The sequence below is a fragment of the Montipora foliosa genome, chromosome 9, assembly GCF_036669935.1.
Source record: "Montipora foliosa isolate CH-2021 chromosome 9, ASM3666993v2, whole genome shotgun sequence".
NCBI classification, from domain to species: domain Eukaryota; kingdom Metazoa; phylum Cnidaria; class Anthozoa; order Scleractinia; family Acroporidae; genus Montipora; species Montipora foliosa.
In genome coordinates, this window is record NC_090877.1 from 25038835 (window position 1) to 25056281 (window position 17447).

Sequence of the window (17447 nt, forward strand, 5' to 3'; positions counted from 1 at the left end):
TACTTCTTTTCGCTTTAGTCTATTTCATCCCTCTAGTTTGCTCCTAAACCTTCCAAAATGTATCAACCTCTGCGAAAAATGGTATTCCGAGTAAACGCTAAAAAATCGTCTTGTTTTTCGCCGTTAGAGCGTGAGAGACTTCTGCTAGCAGTGAAGACAGTAGTCTCTCAAAGATTTTGAAACTAAGCTTCTCTAATAGAGAAACGATACTAAGCAATACAAATGTGGTTGTGTGAAGACAAGTTAAAAGGGAAAACGGCTCACTTCCGGTTGCCGTCGGTGTCTCAAAAACGTTGGGTGCTAAAGCTATTTAATACTGTTATGGAAGGGTCAAACACATGCTCGTGGTTCATTGTTTTTTTTTTTGGTGCAAAATAATAAAATCTCCCGCCCACCCTGAAATCTTAGAGGCTGTTTCGTCCAAAGCCAAGAAATCCAGGTTCTTCTATACAGGTTTTTACCGTGCAGATTCGCTAGAAGTCTTATCGTCCGCAGTCAACACAGGTTACAGATCCATGGGTCAGGCTTTGCTCGCGTCCTTTTATTTTAACAATTGTCTTTGAATTACGAAGATCTTGTTTTTTAACGTTACGTTATCGGGAAGCTGGAGCCATTTAATCCATAACTTCAAATGCAGCCATTGTTTTGGCTCTTTATGCAATCTTTCCCCCCTAGGAACTGCGGGACGAACCAAAAGAACTTGTCGTAGCTTGGAGAATGCAAACTTTTGCAAGATTTGTTGACAAATTTCCATGATAAAAGTGGGTCAAAATAACTAAATTGACTCGTTTGGTTTATTTGGGAAATTGACGCTACGGGTCATGGACTCCTAAATTAGCAACTACAAAGGAATTTGCTCTGATTTTCCGTGAATTTAATGTTTCTACAGGATAACAATCCTAACCAGTATTGTCCACAACATAGATATCCAAAATTAATGCCTTGATGCATTCAGGGAAGCAAGAGACTCTATCCTTGAACCAGAATGAGGTTCATTTGTGCCACGGTCCATTGCTGGAAAATTTCTAGTTCAGTACGAAGACGATCTGTCAGCTATGTGTTTCCCAGGCTCCGTTACAAAGGCGTGCTGCCGATTTATTAAAAGGTGCGAGACTAGACAAACGAGCTAGCGCACCGGCCATCACGTCGAAGGATCGCAAGATTGTCTGTCAAGAAATTAATGACAGTCCAACGATTTTTGAGACATAATTACGGATATGCCTTGTCAAGTATTCATGGCTTATAAAAGTTCGATGGTAATCTTTAGTCCACTTCTTCAGACTCGATAAAAGTTGAGTTCGAAGCCGACGCACTGCTGCTTCCTTCGTCCAATAAACTTTGCATTAAGTCTCCTACAGTAAAAAAAACAACAACAATTTTACGTTAATAGGCCATTTCCGAGTTCATGTCTGCCTTCTCTTTAAAGCGAGTCTAAGTGCGAAGTTTTTGTGATGGTAATTAGTTCTAGTTTACATATGAATAAAAACTAATTTTCAATTAACAAAAACTTCGCACTTAGACTCGCCTTGAACAGGAGGCAGACATGAACTCGGAAATGGCCTATTTAAACCAAAAAAACCTGATACAAAATTGCTCTCAGTCTCTCTGTCTCCTGCCGTCACAAGTTCAGAATTGCACACGACTGAAAGAGAACAGAGACTGCAGGCGGTTAAGGTGGATCAAACCAGTTTCAACAATTTCAAGGGGATGTCTTATTAGTAGGATTGAGTCTAAACAACTGTTTCACGTCTATGTACCACGTGAAACTCTAATTATTACTTCACAATATGCACTCATTGATGTGACTTAAATAGGTGACCATAACAACAAAAGATAACCCTTAACACACCCTACATTTCACAGATCTTAACAACGAACCCGGTGACCCTCATTATTTAGTGATGAAAAGTGATAAGGAGGATGAGATAAAGCTCTCTGCAAAGTATTAAAATTTATTATGTAAACACCAATGAAATACCAACTGAGCTTTCGCGCGAAGACATGATACCCTCAAACGTGAAGATAACATGTTATTTTCACACATGAAAAGATCACTGTTTCTATGGTTACATATGAAAATCGTGCCTGTGAAATGATTTAGTATTTCATTGGTGTTTATATAATAAATATAATATACACCTTATTCCAAAATGGACGCCATTTAAATATTCTGTTGTTTTTATTCAAATAAGCCCTGGATGCCTCGTTCTTAACTTTAAAATTCAAAAGAATATTTTATCTTGAACGAGGCAACAAGGGCCAATTTATATCCGCATAAATCAGCGGCCATTTTGGAATAAGGTATATTACATGGCAGCTTGGAGATACGAAATTTCTCTTCTTGTGTTGAGAAATATTTCACTCGTTCGCTGTGCTCACTGGTGAAATATTTTTCACACCCGAAGAGAAATTTCGTATCTCCACGCGGCCATGTAATATCCTCTATATTCTCTGGAGCGGGTTCATAGCCACCTTAAAATTTTGCAATTGTGAAGATACTATGAATCTTGTCCAGAGAATATGTTTTAACTTGGTACAGGGTTTTACCTCAGACTAATCATCACTTTCCAGCTGTAAGAGTTGGTGTCAACGTGTTTGCTTCTGAGATGTAAGCATCAGTTTAATGATACACGGTACGATTTGTCGGGCCGATAAATCGTACCGTGTACATTGCGTGAAACGTGTCATTTTTCCTCAAAAGATCTTCCCGTTGTCCTTTTAGTATCCGCCATTTTGAACGCTTTAGTTTTTTAAGTATTTATGCGCATTATCCACTCGCATACTCTTTGACTGACATGGCGGTTTCTCTCGGAGTATCGGCCCGAGTGTAACAGATTTTTTGAAGTCGGGCCGACACTCCGAGAGAAATCGCCTTGTCAATCAAAGGGTATGCGAGTGAGTCAAGTCTCTGTATCGAGCCTAGAGAGGCCCATCAGGCAGGCGCTTATCTCCGGTTTCTGTGGCATGAAGCGACTGGGAGTATTTCTACTCCCCCTTGGTTGGGATGCCAGTCCATCGCAGGGTTACCCCCAGCATTTTCGCCAGTACCCATCTATACACCTGGGTGGAGAGAGGCACAGTGGGAGTGAAGTGTCTTGCCCAAGAACACAACGCAATGTCCCCGGCCAGGACCCGAACCCGGATCACTAGCGAGTGAGTAATGCGCATAAATACTTAAAAAAATTACGCGTGCAAACGTACCGTGTAAACAGGCCTTTGAATATTGGTTAATTTTAGAGGGATTCTTTTGTTGCTACGCTAACCTTTCACGTCACATGAATGAAGGCACCTTGTTAAATTATTGGCTTTTCATATGGTACCATAACATTATCCTTACTTCAAACAGTTTCAATCCTTCTAATAGTAGTTTCTTGAAAATGATAAAACAGGCTTGAGCATCCTTTTAAAAGTGTACAGCGGATTTCCATGATCAGTCTATATTGATTGTTCTCTAGTTTTTCTCCTGTTTGTTCAAATGGCACTTTAGCTAAAACAAGGTTCTTATCATAACAGTCGTCACCTTGAACCTACCCTGTGGGCACTTCGCTGCAACGCGAATAACAAAAATAGACACATGAGAAATAGCAACGCACGAAAATGTGAACAAGAATTTCGCCCATTTCTTGCGCGACCTGGTTCCCGGGGTCGCTCTTCTTCCCGTCCCCCCTATTTCCCACCTCAGGGGAGGGGAAGAAAAAGACCCCAAAAACGAGGTTGATCTTTCAAGCACGTAACGCGTGAAAGAAAAGCGTACATTTTCCTTTTTTGATCAACTTCTAAACAGCAGAACCTACAAACAAATTTTTGCCAGCACACAACATTTAAGTTGGTTTTTGTCTATTAATAGTTAACAGATTCTATATAGCCGAATTCAGACCAATAATTGGTTGCCAGAAAAGAATACAGAAAGTATTTCTGTATTCTTTTCTCAGATTAGGAAACACAAACCATTTCAGTTAACTAGGGCCTGATACAGTGCAAACACTCTCTATTATCCACGTGTCTGTGGAACGGCGTTTCTCTACAAGAACAACCTTTTCGCCTCAGAGGGTTTCCCATTGACGAATAAACACATCAGGCTTTAAGAAGAGCAAGTCTATAAGTGGCTCTCCAAGAAGACAAATAGGTTAAAGGGCACACGCACAAAATAGAAGTAATTAAAAAACATCTAATATTACATTTAACGAGGTTAACACTCGCCATCTCCTTAATTACAATAGCAAGGAAGGGCAAATAGCTTTTGAGTAGACATAAAAGCAAAAAGCACAAAGAGGGCTCACCTAAGATGCCTTCCATCATGCCCCTGTTTGATGGCTTTGGTGGTAGTCCAAAGAATACTTGACCGATCTTGTCCAGATACTGCAACACAGAGTCAGCAAGAAATGAAAATACTTGTAAATATTTGTAATTCAATGAACAACAACTATCTATCTAGCGTTTCAGACAAGTTTTTTTTACATTGAGAAGGGGCACCCAATAGTCTCCTTCGCAGCCGTTATTAGAGTCGTCACGCAACGCTCGGGAGGAGCGTTGCGTGACGACCCTAATAACTGCTGCTAAGGAGACTAGGCACCCAGAGGAATGTGAATGGGCTCAGCTGGGTTCAGTGTAAGTGAGTCTCTATTCTTCTTACAATACCTGGAACACTGACTATCCATACTGCATTAAATGGATTTATTCACCAAGCTTATTCGGTCAAGATGGATGGATATTTGCCAAGTTCTTTTTTTGTGTGTTTATAGTCAAGGTCCATAAACACGCAAAAAAAGAGACCAATATCCAGCCATCTTGACCGAACAAGCTTGGTCAACAAAGGATTTATTATATGGGATAAAACACCAAAAAATGACCTTTGATCTTGTGGGACCAAATTGCACTAACTTGGCCAATCATGAAGCACACAGCACTTCAGAGGTATAATGATAATGATAATGATGATGAGTAATATTATCATTTATCATTGAAGAGCACATTTTCTTTGTGGATAAAATGTAATAATATTATCAAATATCATTATTTTATAAAAAAGCAAACAAATATATCTTTTTCACTGGCCGGGAGGTCCGTATAAGGAAATACTATGTTTGAGTTCTCAAGTACAGCCCAAGGCTGAAGGCCGCAGGCCGAGGGCTGTACTTGAGACCAAGGGTACAGTTTTTCCCTATACAAACCGGTGAATAACCTGTTTATTTATTTTTTCCTAAAATGATGCGCTGGCTGGGAAACATTGCTTAAGGCTGGCCTGGCCTGCGATGTTCATTTTCAAAAGAGAAATATCATGCAATACTGTATAGCAACACCGTTACTTTTAAAAACACTAAAAAGGCTTCAAAAAATCTATTTCTGGTCCTAACACCAGCTCATCACACAAGCTCATGCACCCAGGAGAAGGATTCTGCCCGAGTTGGTGGGCAACATAGAAAAATTCCGCTCATTCCCAGAGTCAATCAGATTGCAGGATTCGCAGAATTCTGCCTGCTCGAGGCGAAAAAGATTATGCACATACTGTAATGATTAAAGGGAACAACAGGATTTTCATCTTGCTTTTGGTAATTATACTGTTTTGTTTTATGAAAAGCTTAATCAGACAAGACTGAAGAGATCACTGTATTTAAAATTAAAAAATGGCTTTTATTTTAGCATGCTATTTACAATTTTTCATCATAGAGGCAAAACATACCTCTTTGTAGACTGGATCTCTTTCAATGGAAGGTTGATATTTTTCACACAACACTGTAAATTGACTTAGACTACCTTTCCTGAAAACCAACAATAATCACTTGAAATTCAAACAACCAGTAAAATCAGATGATGCACTTGAACACCAATTTTTTCCCACCACCACAGCTGTGACCAGGTGATTTTTCAACTTTGAACATTGTGAAGGAAACAACCTTCAAATTTGTATCAGAGAAAATTATTACTACTCTGTTGTACTGGTAACATTACAATGTTACCGTCTGACATCCTGCCTTTTCAGAGATTACCTGGTGAAACAGTTTTTATTAAGTGAAGCTATAATACTCGCAGTCATGAAAGCAATTTCAGCTATTGCGTAGAGAAGCCTGAAAAATTCAGGACTTTAACTGGGTTTGAACCCATGATATCACAATGCCGGTGCGATGTTCTTATCGACTGAGCTATGAAGCCACTGATTTTGGGAGCAGGTCATTTGGGGTTCAAATATTCCCCTGGTGAATGAATCAATGAATGAAATGATATATTCATTGTTAGATGTTACAGTATATGTAACATAAAGATAACCAGGGGTTTTAATGAAATTTAAAGCTGGCCACTGGTTTCAGTAGAGTAACTACTGCCTGTTGTCATTGTGTCAAAATGAAACTCAATCTAAGGGTTTGAAAGAATCTGTCCTTAATTAATTCAATTGAGAAAAAAGTAGCTGACTTCTCTGAATGAAGTAGCCGACGATTTCATCTGGTGGTCGGTACTTAGTGAAACCACTGGATAATAATGAAGAATTAAGGGCTGCACTGCAATGGGAAATGTCCAGCTATGTAACAATACTCATGCAGTGCTCGGAATTAGCGGTAGCCCGGTTGTCCCAGATGACCAGAAAGTCTCTCAGGCAACTAGTTTTTAGTAAAATGAAATGGTTGGTTGCTTGCTTGAAGAAAAAAACAACGGACAACCCAGTCAAAAATAGAAAATGTATCACATAAGCAGCACCTGACTCACTTGACAGTTTTCTCTTGTCAGTGTCTGATAGTAGTGTGAAGTTAACACTAATAAATTTGCCGCAGTTGAGCATTTTCCCTTGTTTTGAATATCTGTGGCTTTTACAAAAAATTGTCAGATAGGAGAATTCACATGTAGCTCGACAGAGATTGAAGTCTCCATTTTGAAAATGCTAAAACTTAAACCCAGACTTCCACACAAAAAAAAAAGCAGATGCACACTTAGAACTATGGGATACTCAAGCTCCAACACCATGCAATTGCATCTCAACATGGCGTGCATTTAATTGTAGAGGGCTTCTGAATGGGCAACCAAATTTATGGGTTTAGTTGCCTGGCTTTTGAAACAGAGACGACATGGAATTTTTTTTAATTTCAAGCACTATAGTTATGATTATTATTCGCCGAAGGTGAGGGGAATATCGGTGACTAAAAACTGAGACGAATTCTGTGGTGAATAATTGCTTTAGTATAATTACCTGTACAAAGGTGATTATTTGAAAATACGCATTTTCTTTAAAACAATTATTATTATTAATTTCTTCATCTGCCGCCATTTTGAAAAAACCATTTAGGTGATTATCACATAATAATCACCTATGTAATTATACTAACAATAATTATTTACTGAAGAATAGACAAACCTTTCTATAGCTAAAAGCAAGAACCAAACAAAATTTAGAAGTGGCTTTTGATATGGAGGTCCCAGACCAGAGAAATCTGGATGTTGTGCTGTGTACTTGGAAAATACTGTATTGGCTGTAATAAAATTCTGTAAGCAAAGAAATCTGCAAGGCAAGGAGATAAAGTCATAAAAACACTCCCATGCCTGCAACTATAGTCAAAACTTGAGCTGCAATAATAATGTAAACTGTGCTGGGTTGTGTCAAGTTAAGACTTAACATAACGCACATTTCCAAAAATTACAGTCATACAGGCACTTCTGACAAAATCTGAAAACAGAAGTCATATTATCAATAATTTCATGACAAAAGCATCTTGTTCCTGACACTGAGGGAAATGCAAGAAAAGGCTAATAGGCTTAAAAATCTTAATTATTACAATGTTTTAAGATTGGCTATTAACAATAATATTGTTATTCCACAGGGTGCATTGGATATGAGATCATAGATAGCCAATGAAGAGGGTAGCAGAGAGTTGGCTATTTGTTGTTAATGGCACTGATTCCAATCAAAACCAGTAAGCAGATGCTTTACAAGTCTCTACCATGGTATTTAAAAATGTTTAATACTTTTTCTTAACAATACTGGGAGAACTATAAAATGATGATATGTGATATGAGTCAGACAATAACCAGATATATCATTGCAAGCACTGAAAACACAAAAACTTGTTTCCGGTCACGCACACAATTCTTTAATACACATTTCCCTGTCAATCTGTTACGTAGTCTTCCATGGTTTAGTGGTAATCGTGATTGCCTCTGAAGGAAGAGATACTGAGTTTGAATCCTACTTATCCAATTATCTAGTTTTTAATAATTAAAAGTACTGTAGATGCTACTAGGATGATATTTGAGCCCGTCAAAAAAATCATCAAAGGTTTATCTGCTAATTTCATCTTCTGGATTTTCTTTTTTATCCTGTACATTTTACCCTTATGACAGGACACATACTGTAGAACAGCTTGTGCAATAAATAGATCTGCCTCTCCTGGGAATCCCCTGGTCGTAGCACTTTCCACCAACATTGCTGCACACTGATGTCCATCAGACGTAAACAAAAAGTGGTATTGGGAATCACCGAAGTTTTTTTCTGTGACAAAATCAGAGGCAGCAATTCAGATAGATAAAGAAGATATAGATCCTTTGACAAATACAACTCAAGCAACAACTGGCTTAAGAGATGAGTGACTTCAACACCTGTGATTTTGTAATGGGGGAATGATAAAAATATCGATATGATAAATAAATATACACTAGTAATTAATTACCAGTCACTCACATTGAACAGATCAACACAACACATATTTTTGCTTATAAAAGAACATTTACAGTAAGTACATTTTCTACCCATTCAAAAGAAGTAATACAGTTCTCTCAAAAAGGGTAAAATTCATGAAGTCCACGACCTTCTTGTCTGGTACATAATATTAGTGTCTGCCAGGTTTTTTTGTGCTAATCATATTTTTATGACTTAAGTTAATTCTAGAATGTGTTTTGAAGACCCTACATGTTGAACAATACTGTGACCAGAAAACCTCAAGACCTTAATATTCCACAACCATGTTCAAGATTATTATTATGAAAGTTAAAAATCAATCCACACCTTTCCAAAATCTGTGTGCACATGTCAGGTGAAGATTAGGGTGTCCGTATTTAAGGGATGGGTCTGTATCTGATGTCCATCTGAAAAAAAAAAAAAACAACAATAATAATGGTTATTTTTATTTCAATGTTTCTCATAGTATTGTTACACAAACATTCCCTTGTTAATAAAATACAAATTTGAAAACTTGTCATGATAATAAAAAAATAATTATTTAAATTATCCTTTATTTGTTAAAAAAATTATTAAATTGCTATTAAAAATAAAACATTATAAAACAAAATCCTTCATGTAAATTCACACAGAACTCATTGCTCATAATTTTAATAATATTTCTGACGAACTTGGCAGGCTCAGTAAGGGAATGAAGCCAAAGGTAGCCCGCTAGCAACTGGTACGTTCTATTAAAAAGTCAGTTGAGCCGCCCACTTTAGTCACGTTAATGCTTTGGTGCGCAATAAAAGACAATACACACAACTTGGGCGTAAACGAGGGGCAGGGAATGCACTGGCAAGGCGCGGATAATACCCACCGCCGGTATGGACCACCGGATGAGGGGCCTCGGCAACTAGCCGAGGGGGTGCCTCATGCCTGTATTGCAAGGCGGGCACAGTGGCTGGCATAATGTCCTGGGGCCAAGTTAACCCAGTCCAGCAAAGTAACAATATACTCCCTCCCCAATGGGGCTTCAGCACAGGGCTGAAGGGGTGCCGCAGGCAGCAATTAAGAACTCTTAAATAGGTTACAGAAGCTCATAAGGAAAAAATAAAATAAAATACAAGAGAACCAGAAAGCAAAACGGGCGGGAGGGAGGGATTAAATTGCTGAACGGAAAAAAACAGAACTAGTTGAGCTTTGGAAATGTCAAACTGAGAAGGCTCGCATGGCGGGATGAATGAAATAGCCAAATAAGGTAGTCACATGATGGGAAGTCACGCTCTCCTCCCAGGCGCTGCCCAGTATTTGCTTACCAGCATTAACATCTATTTTATTCTAAAATATCATCAAGTGAGCAGAAAAAGCTGGCAACACACAATCTTAAAAATCAGGCTAACGAAACATGGGAAAAAGCAAAACAAAATTCCAATTCTCAAACGCTAGATCTTAAGAGCTTAGCAACCAAGCCACAAAATCTATAGAGTAAAAGAAGCGCATGACAAATACCGGTACTTGTAAAATATAGAATGTTGAAGAACAAGATTGAATGATGTGATTGCAGCTGATGATTTAGCAGAGTTGCAGACTTAAAGGCCTTCTTGATTTTTATATAAAGCACTTAATAACTTGCTGAGGCCATGTAAAACTAGTCTTGGTCCAAGGGAAATGTCACAGAACTTCCTTACATTATTTTTTGCTTACTTTCATTTAAATGACAATGAGCTCAATCACCAAATTTTGTTGTGTAAATTAAAACATTCCAGTGACTGCCGACAGAGTCTATAATACAACCCATGTATATATGTCAAACATTGGCTGAATCTTAGGTATATACGGCCAATGGTACCAGTGCACGCCCAGACTTCGAGAAAAAACCACAGGCGCACACTAAGACCCATGATATATTCAAGGTCAATCGCCACATGATTACATGTACATCTCAACACCAGATGTCTTATCATGGCATGTGTTTCATCATAAGGGGGTTCCTAATGAGCAACCAAGGATTTATCAGGACAACCACTGCCAATACACCATACCTGTATACAAAAAACATAATCACTTACTTTAAAGCGGCTGTCATAAACCCATATCGGTCTACTGATCCAGGTTCATAAAGTTCAAATACATTTCTAATTTTATTCACGACATCATCTGCAACTGGTATCTGTGCTTGATGAAAACACTCTAGCATCAACATCGCCAAATCATTAGCACTTCCCTCCTAGTTGACAAACAATAAATTCAATAACTCATAATAGATTTATGAAGGAAAAAGGAGCAGGCTTTGCAAACAAGGTTTTTTCAGGGCCACAATAATTATTGAGGAGTAGCATGCAGATCTAAAGTGGAGTCGGTTGGGAATGTGGTGAGTGGAGAGGGAATATTGGAGGAGCATGATCAGATGTTTTGGTGGTGTACTGAGAGCTTTCCGGGAATTATGGTGTGAAGTGTGCTGATGTGCGGTACAAGGAGGTTCTGGATGAGGTAAGGGCATCAGAGGATGGGAATGAGAAGATCTTGTGAGATAGGAGCATCGTGACAACACTGAAGATGGAACATTGTTCAGACATTAATGTGATGGATCGAGCAGCTCAGGAGTGGGCATGTGCCCAGGGATAGAACTGTGGTTAAATTAATAAAGAGGATGACAAAAATCACCAACTAGTCCCCTCTCACAAAGGAAATCAGATAGATACATCGGGAATTGACAAAGATCATGCTGTTGGTTGGGTGTCACGCGTCTGGTGGGTGGAGGGTTCTTTGAAAGATTTCGGGATTCCAGATGTGTAGGGAGGAATGCATGCAGCAGCAGTCATTGGGACCACCCTAATCCTCAATAAGATGCTTAGCCTCTAAACCCCGTGTCCGGGGCTGAGACTAAGCAGTGTTTACATCTGCAGAGTGAATATCATCAAAAGCAAAAGAAGAACTCACAAAACCAAAAAACCGTAAGGGATGATCGCAACAAGAAGTTTGCAAATGCACTGAAAAATGCAGGGAATCATTGTACATGAGCACATTTTTTTTTTATCCATTGCTGCTGACTTAAGATAACATACTGTATTGCCTCTTTGTTATTCTCTTAGACTATCTAATATTATTTATCAGGAATGAAATACCATTCCACCTATTCAGTAAATATATGTATCTTACCTGTTTATGTTTTAAGAATAAACAAGCTCCATTGTGTACAGTATCTATAGCATCCTTGTAACATCCTTGAGCCATATACCTAGAAGTGAGAGAATATGACAATCAAGGCATGCACTCACTGGGTTACTCACATTCTTCCCTTATCTCGATCAATGTTGATTTGGAAGAAATGATGGTTTGAGAAGAGAGGAGACAACCAGAGCACCTGGGTGATAAAAGGGTGATAAAGGGGAGAACAAACAAATCTTGTGAAGGGTGTCAAGGTTTGGGTGACCCACACCCCTAACCTTCAACCTGCAATTACACTCTCTGTAAATCTTATGCTAGATAAATGAAAAAGAACCCATGAAACAGTGCTGCAGCTGGAAACAAGTCCCATCACAGCTACAGCCCTACTCCTTTCTAAATACAGTTATCAAAAGTAGCACAAAAGGCAGTTTTCCAAACACCTCATTATTAATTTAACCCATTGACTCCTAGGAGTGGGACTTAATAGATTTACTCTGTCTTACACCAGATGATTTTACTTGTCAATGGTGGCGGTCCAGGGGCCCGTTTCTCGAAAGTCCCGAAAACTTTCCGGGCCCGAAAAGCCATTTGTGAACCTGCCAACCACTTGTTCAGGAACGCCGATCTTTTAACATGTTTTCAAGGTAACAAAATGCAAACTGACTGTAAAGTTTGACGACTCACATCCTCTCCGTTCTTGAGATAAAGAGGGAATTGTGACACCCGTAAATGGCCTGTAAAGTTTCGGGTTTTTCGAGAAACGGGCCCCAGGGCAGTTCAGGTGTCAATGGGTTAACATGCTGGATATTAAATAATGATAAGTTTGTAAATGGTTTGAACCCTGGAGTCATATCATAATTATTAAGCAAAGTATGATCATCCAGGTGAGTATAGTCCTGAAAAGGACTGTTTAACATGGCATTGACTGATGCTTCGACAACCTGAGCGGAAGTCATCTTCAGAGTCAAGTACCGGTAGTAACGTCAGTAGATAACTATGAAAACTCTGGTCGTAGATGTCATTGGACGACTTGCTTGTGATGTTATTGGTCGACTGTCAGTTGAGCCTAGATGTAATTGGTTGTGAAGATTAATTAAACAGTTATTGGTATATTTCGTCTACAGTTCTAAGGTCTGTATGTGTATCATAGAATATGCCAGGCAGTACTGTGATAGAATAAATCATTCATTGTGTTGTTTGTTTTTTGTTGATGTCGTCAATAAGTCATTTGTAGGGTACAGGAAGTTGTAGGCATCAGTTTAGTGGTGTCTGTTCTAAGGTGATAAACCAGCTTTCCAGTATGATCAGTTGGTAAATGTAGTAGTTAGTGCTGTAGGTAATGTATTCAGCAATGTCCCAGTTGAATCTGTGGTTTGTCTGTAAATGGTGTTCAGCAATGTTATTGTTCATGTCATTGTTCCTTGTCGCTCATCTTTGTTCAGTCAGTCTAGTGTTCAAATTTTGGAGCAGGTATGACGTAATGCACTCGACTGACACCAATGTGTCCCCGTTTTTATTACCATGAGGTTTCACATCACATGTGAAATTAGTCAGTTGGCTGTCTTCTCTGCACAGAGGTTTTTCTCTGAGTATGACACTCCAGTTAACCCATTGACTCCTGGGAGGGAGACTTAACAGATTTTACTCTGTCTTACGCCAAATTATTTTACTCATCAACTGGGGGGTGTCCTAGGGTGCCTGAGTTGTGAATGAGTTAATTAAACAGCAGTGATCTCAGCAGTGCGTTCCACAGTCACTTATTGGAAGCAAAGAAGAGGGGAAGGCAAAGAAACAATCTTATAAGAATGAAGTTCGAGGATAAGAGCATGTACAGTTCTTGAGATGGTTTCAATAAGTGCCAAGTGCTATGACTCATATAACAGGATTGAAATACTATGCCCTTGGCTAGTCTCTGAATAATACCAACTAACAGCTTGATTCAGTGAGAGTCTTCCCATTTAAACTCCTCAATAAAAGAAGATTTCATAACAAAAGTTCACTGAAGTTAATCCCAGTCAGACAGAGTTACTATCTGGATGGGAGAGCATTGAGATAACAACAGGATGTTGCCTTTCGTTGATGCCACATGCATTATTGTAATGCCTTTTTTCAATCACTGATTGAAAAAAGGCATTACAATAATGGTCATAATTGAATGGAATCGTGACCATTCACCACTTCATGAAGGGTATCTATTAGACAGACGGCATTTATTAGAGGGGGCATCAAATAAAAACTTTACATCTCATGGATACAAGACATCCCTGGTGAAAATCTTTAAAGGATCTTTGAAGATCCTTAAAGACTCCTCAAAGATCTTTTTGAGGATCTTTCTAAGGATCTTTTCTCGAATCCTCAAGGATCCTACCTAGGATCCTTGAAGATCCTTAAAGATCTTAGCTTTTCTTGCCAAGATCCTCAAAGATCCTTGCCAAGATCTTCAAGGATCCTTGAGGATCTTCGAGGATCCTGTCCAAGATCCTTGAGGATCTTTGAAGATCCTGTCCAAGACCCTTGAGGATCTTCAAAGATCCTGTGCAAGATCCTCAAGGATTTTTAAAGAACCTGACCAAGATCTTTGAAGATCATCAAAGATCCTTGAGGATGTTGAAGGAACCAACCAAAGATCCTTGGGGATCTTCAAAAACCATATCCAAGATCCTTAAGGATCTTCAAAGATCTGGTGCAAGATCCTTGAGGATCTTCAAAAACCCTTGCCAAGATCATGTGCAAGATCCTTGAGGATGTTTATGTTTACCGGTAAATATCATTTAGGACTTTACAGGAACTTAGCAAAGATTATTAATTTTATTGTCCACCTTCTCACCCTGAATTGCACTTATTAGACTGCAGTTTGATGTACAAAATTATTTTATTTAAACACCTGGAAAAAGGAGCTTTCTTTCTGTAGAAGAGAAACTTCAATAGTATACATAAAATGCTTCATTTGTCTGTAAACTATTTATGTTACAATGCTAAGTATGATTGAAGTAAAATAACAATGATGAATCATGGGAAATCAATATCCGACTTTATTTGCTAGCATTATTTATTGAACTGAACGAAAAACAGCCACACACTACGATTGTCACTTGAGTAAGATGCAAGTGAAGTTTGGTAAGGCGAACCCTTATCACCCTGGCTCGTTATTCAAAAATGTGCACTAACTCCTGGGTCAAAGGGATGGGAAGAATACAATAAAAATCTAACAAACCTGAACAAATGATGCATTGACTATTGTTTTTCACAGACTTGATGTGGATCAAGTTGCCTTTGACAACATTGTTGTTTTAACATTGAAACTCTGACAACTTTGCTCACATCTTATCCAAATGACAATCATAGTAGCTTTCGGAGTTATTTGGTCACATGGTTATCCATGAATTAAAAGTTTAGCTGCATACATTGTACAGTAAACCAATTTCTTAAAATTACCTATAATATGACTTGAATGTATATTAATAATCATAGAAACAATAGAGATAAAATATAGATACTCATACAGTTTTTATCAAGTACTCATTAATATTGAAGATATGGCTGGGAATATTCAAAATATTTTCACAAACAGCCATTTTTATCGAGAAAATGTTTCTTAAAAATAAGACAAAAACCTTAAATTGTAACCTAGAAAAACAGCGAAAGAGAAACATTACAAGTACAAGTACATGTACAATAAGGTTTGATTTTACCTAACACATTTGTATTTATTTCATTTTATCGATCTTTTCATGACTAATTTTTTTCTTCACTCAGTATTTGGTGCTATTGTCGGTTGAGGCTGCTTTTTTAGAACTTTTTCTGAATATTGTGCAGTTACGCATCCTGAAAGAAAAACAAAACCATAAGGGCAAATTACTAATATTGATTATCATGAATTCCACATGTACTCGCAAGTCATGCTGTGGAAGTGGAAATAAATGTGTATCACCTAACCTTTGAAAATTGCTATGAACCTCAGACACATGTAGCATTTACAGAGAATGGAAGGGATCCTTTGCCAATCATATAATTTGCAACAACCACTCTTTTGATGTAAACCTTATTAATAATCTCGTTAGAGATTCACCTATTTTTTACAGGATTATAGCAAGTAAGCCGAATCATAATCCTTGCATGCCTGTACATGTCAAATTATTTTGGGACTTGAAGTTTGAAAAGTTCGAATTTCGGCTAACTCAATTTTGTACGCAATTAAAATCTTTTCGGAATAAAACGTTTTGTTCCAGTATTTCCATATCATTTTAAATGTGAATGCTTCATTGTCATGCAAATTCAACACACAAAGAATCTTAACCCCGAGAGATTTGAATTGGTTGAGTTAGCCGAATTAGTTTATCGTCATTTTTAAGGACAATAAGTCATCAACTCAAATATTATCTGCTTATAATGAGCGCCTACCTTTGCACTTGGATTGCTGTACGCATTTCCTCGTTTTGAATCGGTATTTAAAGCGTAAAACATGCTCGTTGATTCAAACTTAAATAAAACCGCCGAACTGTAAGAGGAGCCATCCTTGGTGACTGCTGACCAAAAGGGAAACGGCTCACTAGTTTCCAGTCTTATCTCTCGCGTGTTATCCAAGATGGCGGAGGATTACAACTCTCCGATTCATCTGTACTTTAAAGAAAAAGTGAGCAAAAGTCATAGCAGACTCATCGAATTAACCCTTAAAGGAATGTGAAAAGATACTGATCGAGCCGATTCGTCACTAGAGTCTCTAGATGTGGCCCTGAATTCTGTATTTTAGCCCTGGTCTTTTTTTAAAGGATTACGTGCTGACACGAATTCTTTGATATTTCGAGAGTATACTGTTTCATATTGCTTCTGGCCAGGCCTGCAGCTATTACGAGTTCATCAAACAAGGTAATCTGTTACTGATATTTCCGACAATCAGTGGATTACATCAGAATAAAAGTTTTCTTTTTAACTGATTCGTGTATAGCGTGATTAATTTTATGTTCAAAGTTTGGTGCCTTAACTATACTTGAGGGTACATGTACGTAATACCTCATAGGATCTTTAGGGATTTTATACACCTCACTCCTATAAAGGTCCTTACAACATCCTTATCCTTGAAGGATTAAGATCACTCTAAAGATCCTTTTTAGATCCCTGAAAGATCCTCATAGGATCTTTCAAGGATCCTAACAGAGATCCTTTCAAGATCACTTTAAGGTTCCTTTTAAGATCCGTGAAGGATCCTCATAGGATCTTTCAAGGATCCTAATAAAGTTCCTTTCAAGATCACTATAAGGATCCTTTTAAGATCCTTGAAGGATCCTCATAGGATCTTTCAAGGATCGTAACAAAGATCCTTTCAAAATCACTTTAAGGATCCTTTTAAGATCCTTGAAGGATCCTCATAGGATCTTTAAGGATTCCAATAAAGATCTTTTCAAGATACCTCTGAAGATCCTTTTAGGATCCTTAAAGGATCTTCATACAATCCTTGAGGATCTTTCGAGGATCCTTTTAATGTTTCTTTCAAGATCACTATAAGGATCCTTCAAAGATCCTCAAAAGATCCTAGTATGATCTTTAAGGATCCTGTCAAAGATTTTATTAAGATCCTTTCAAGGATCCTTTTAAGATCCTTGTAAGATCCTCGGTCACTCTTTGAGGATCTTTAAGGATC

The 17447-nt window shown here is 38.1% G+C and overlaps 1 protein-coding gene across 1 annotated transcript in view; it reads right to left on the reverse strand.

Moving 5' to 3' along the window:
* Positions 1 to 852: 852 nt before the first annotated feature.
* The window catches only part of LOC137969962 (Golgi to ER traffic protein 4 homolog), a 19897-nt gene continuing 3302 nt past the window's right edge, over positions 853 to 17447 (reverse strand). The window contains exons 2-9 of the mRNA XM_068816386.1: positions 11801 to 11879; positions 10711 to 10868; positions 8987 to 9066; positions 8335 to 8473; positions 7343 to 7486; positions 5681 to 5759; positions 4281 to 4359; positions 853 to 1352 (exon numbers count right to left, since the gene is read on the reverse strand). Coding sequence (XP_068672487.1) covers positions 1264 to 1352; positions 4281 to 4359; positions 5681 to 5759; positions 7343 to 7486; positions 8335 to 8473; positions 8987 to 9066; positions 10711 to 10868; positions 11801 to 11879 — 847 coding nt within the window. The 3' untranslated portion in view covers positions 853 to 1263. The remainder of the gene's footprint in view (positions 1353 to 4280; positions 4360 to 5680; positions 5760 to 7342; positions 7487 to 8334; positions 8474 to 8986; positions 9067 to 10710; positions 10869 to 11800; positions 11880 to 17447) is intronic.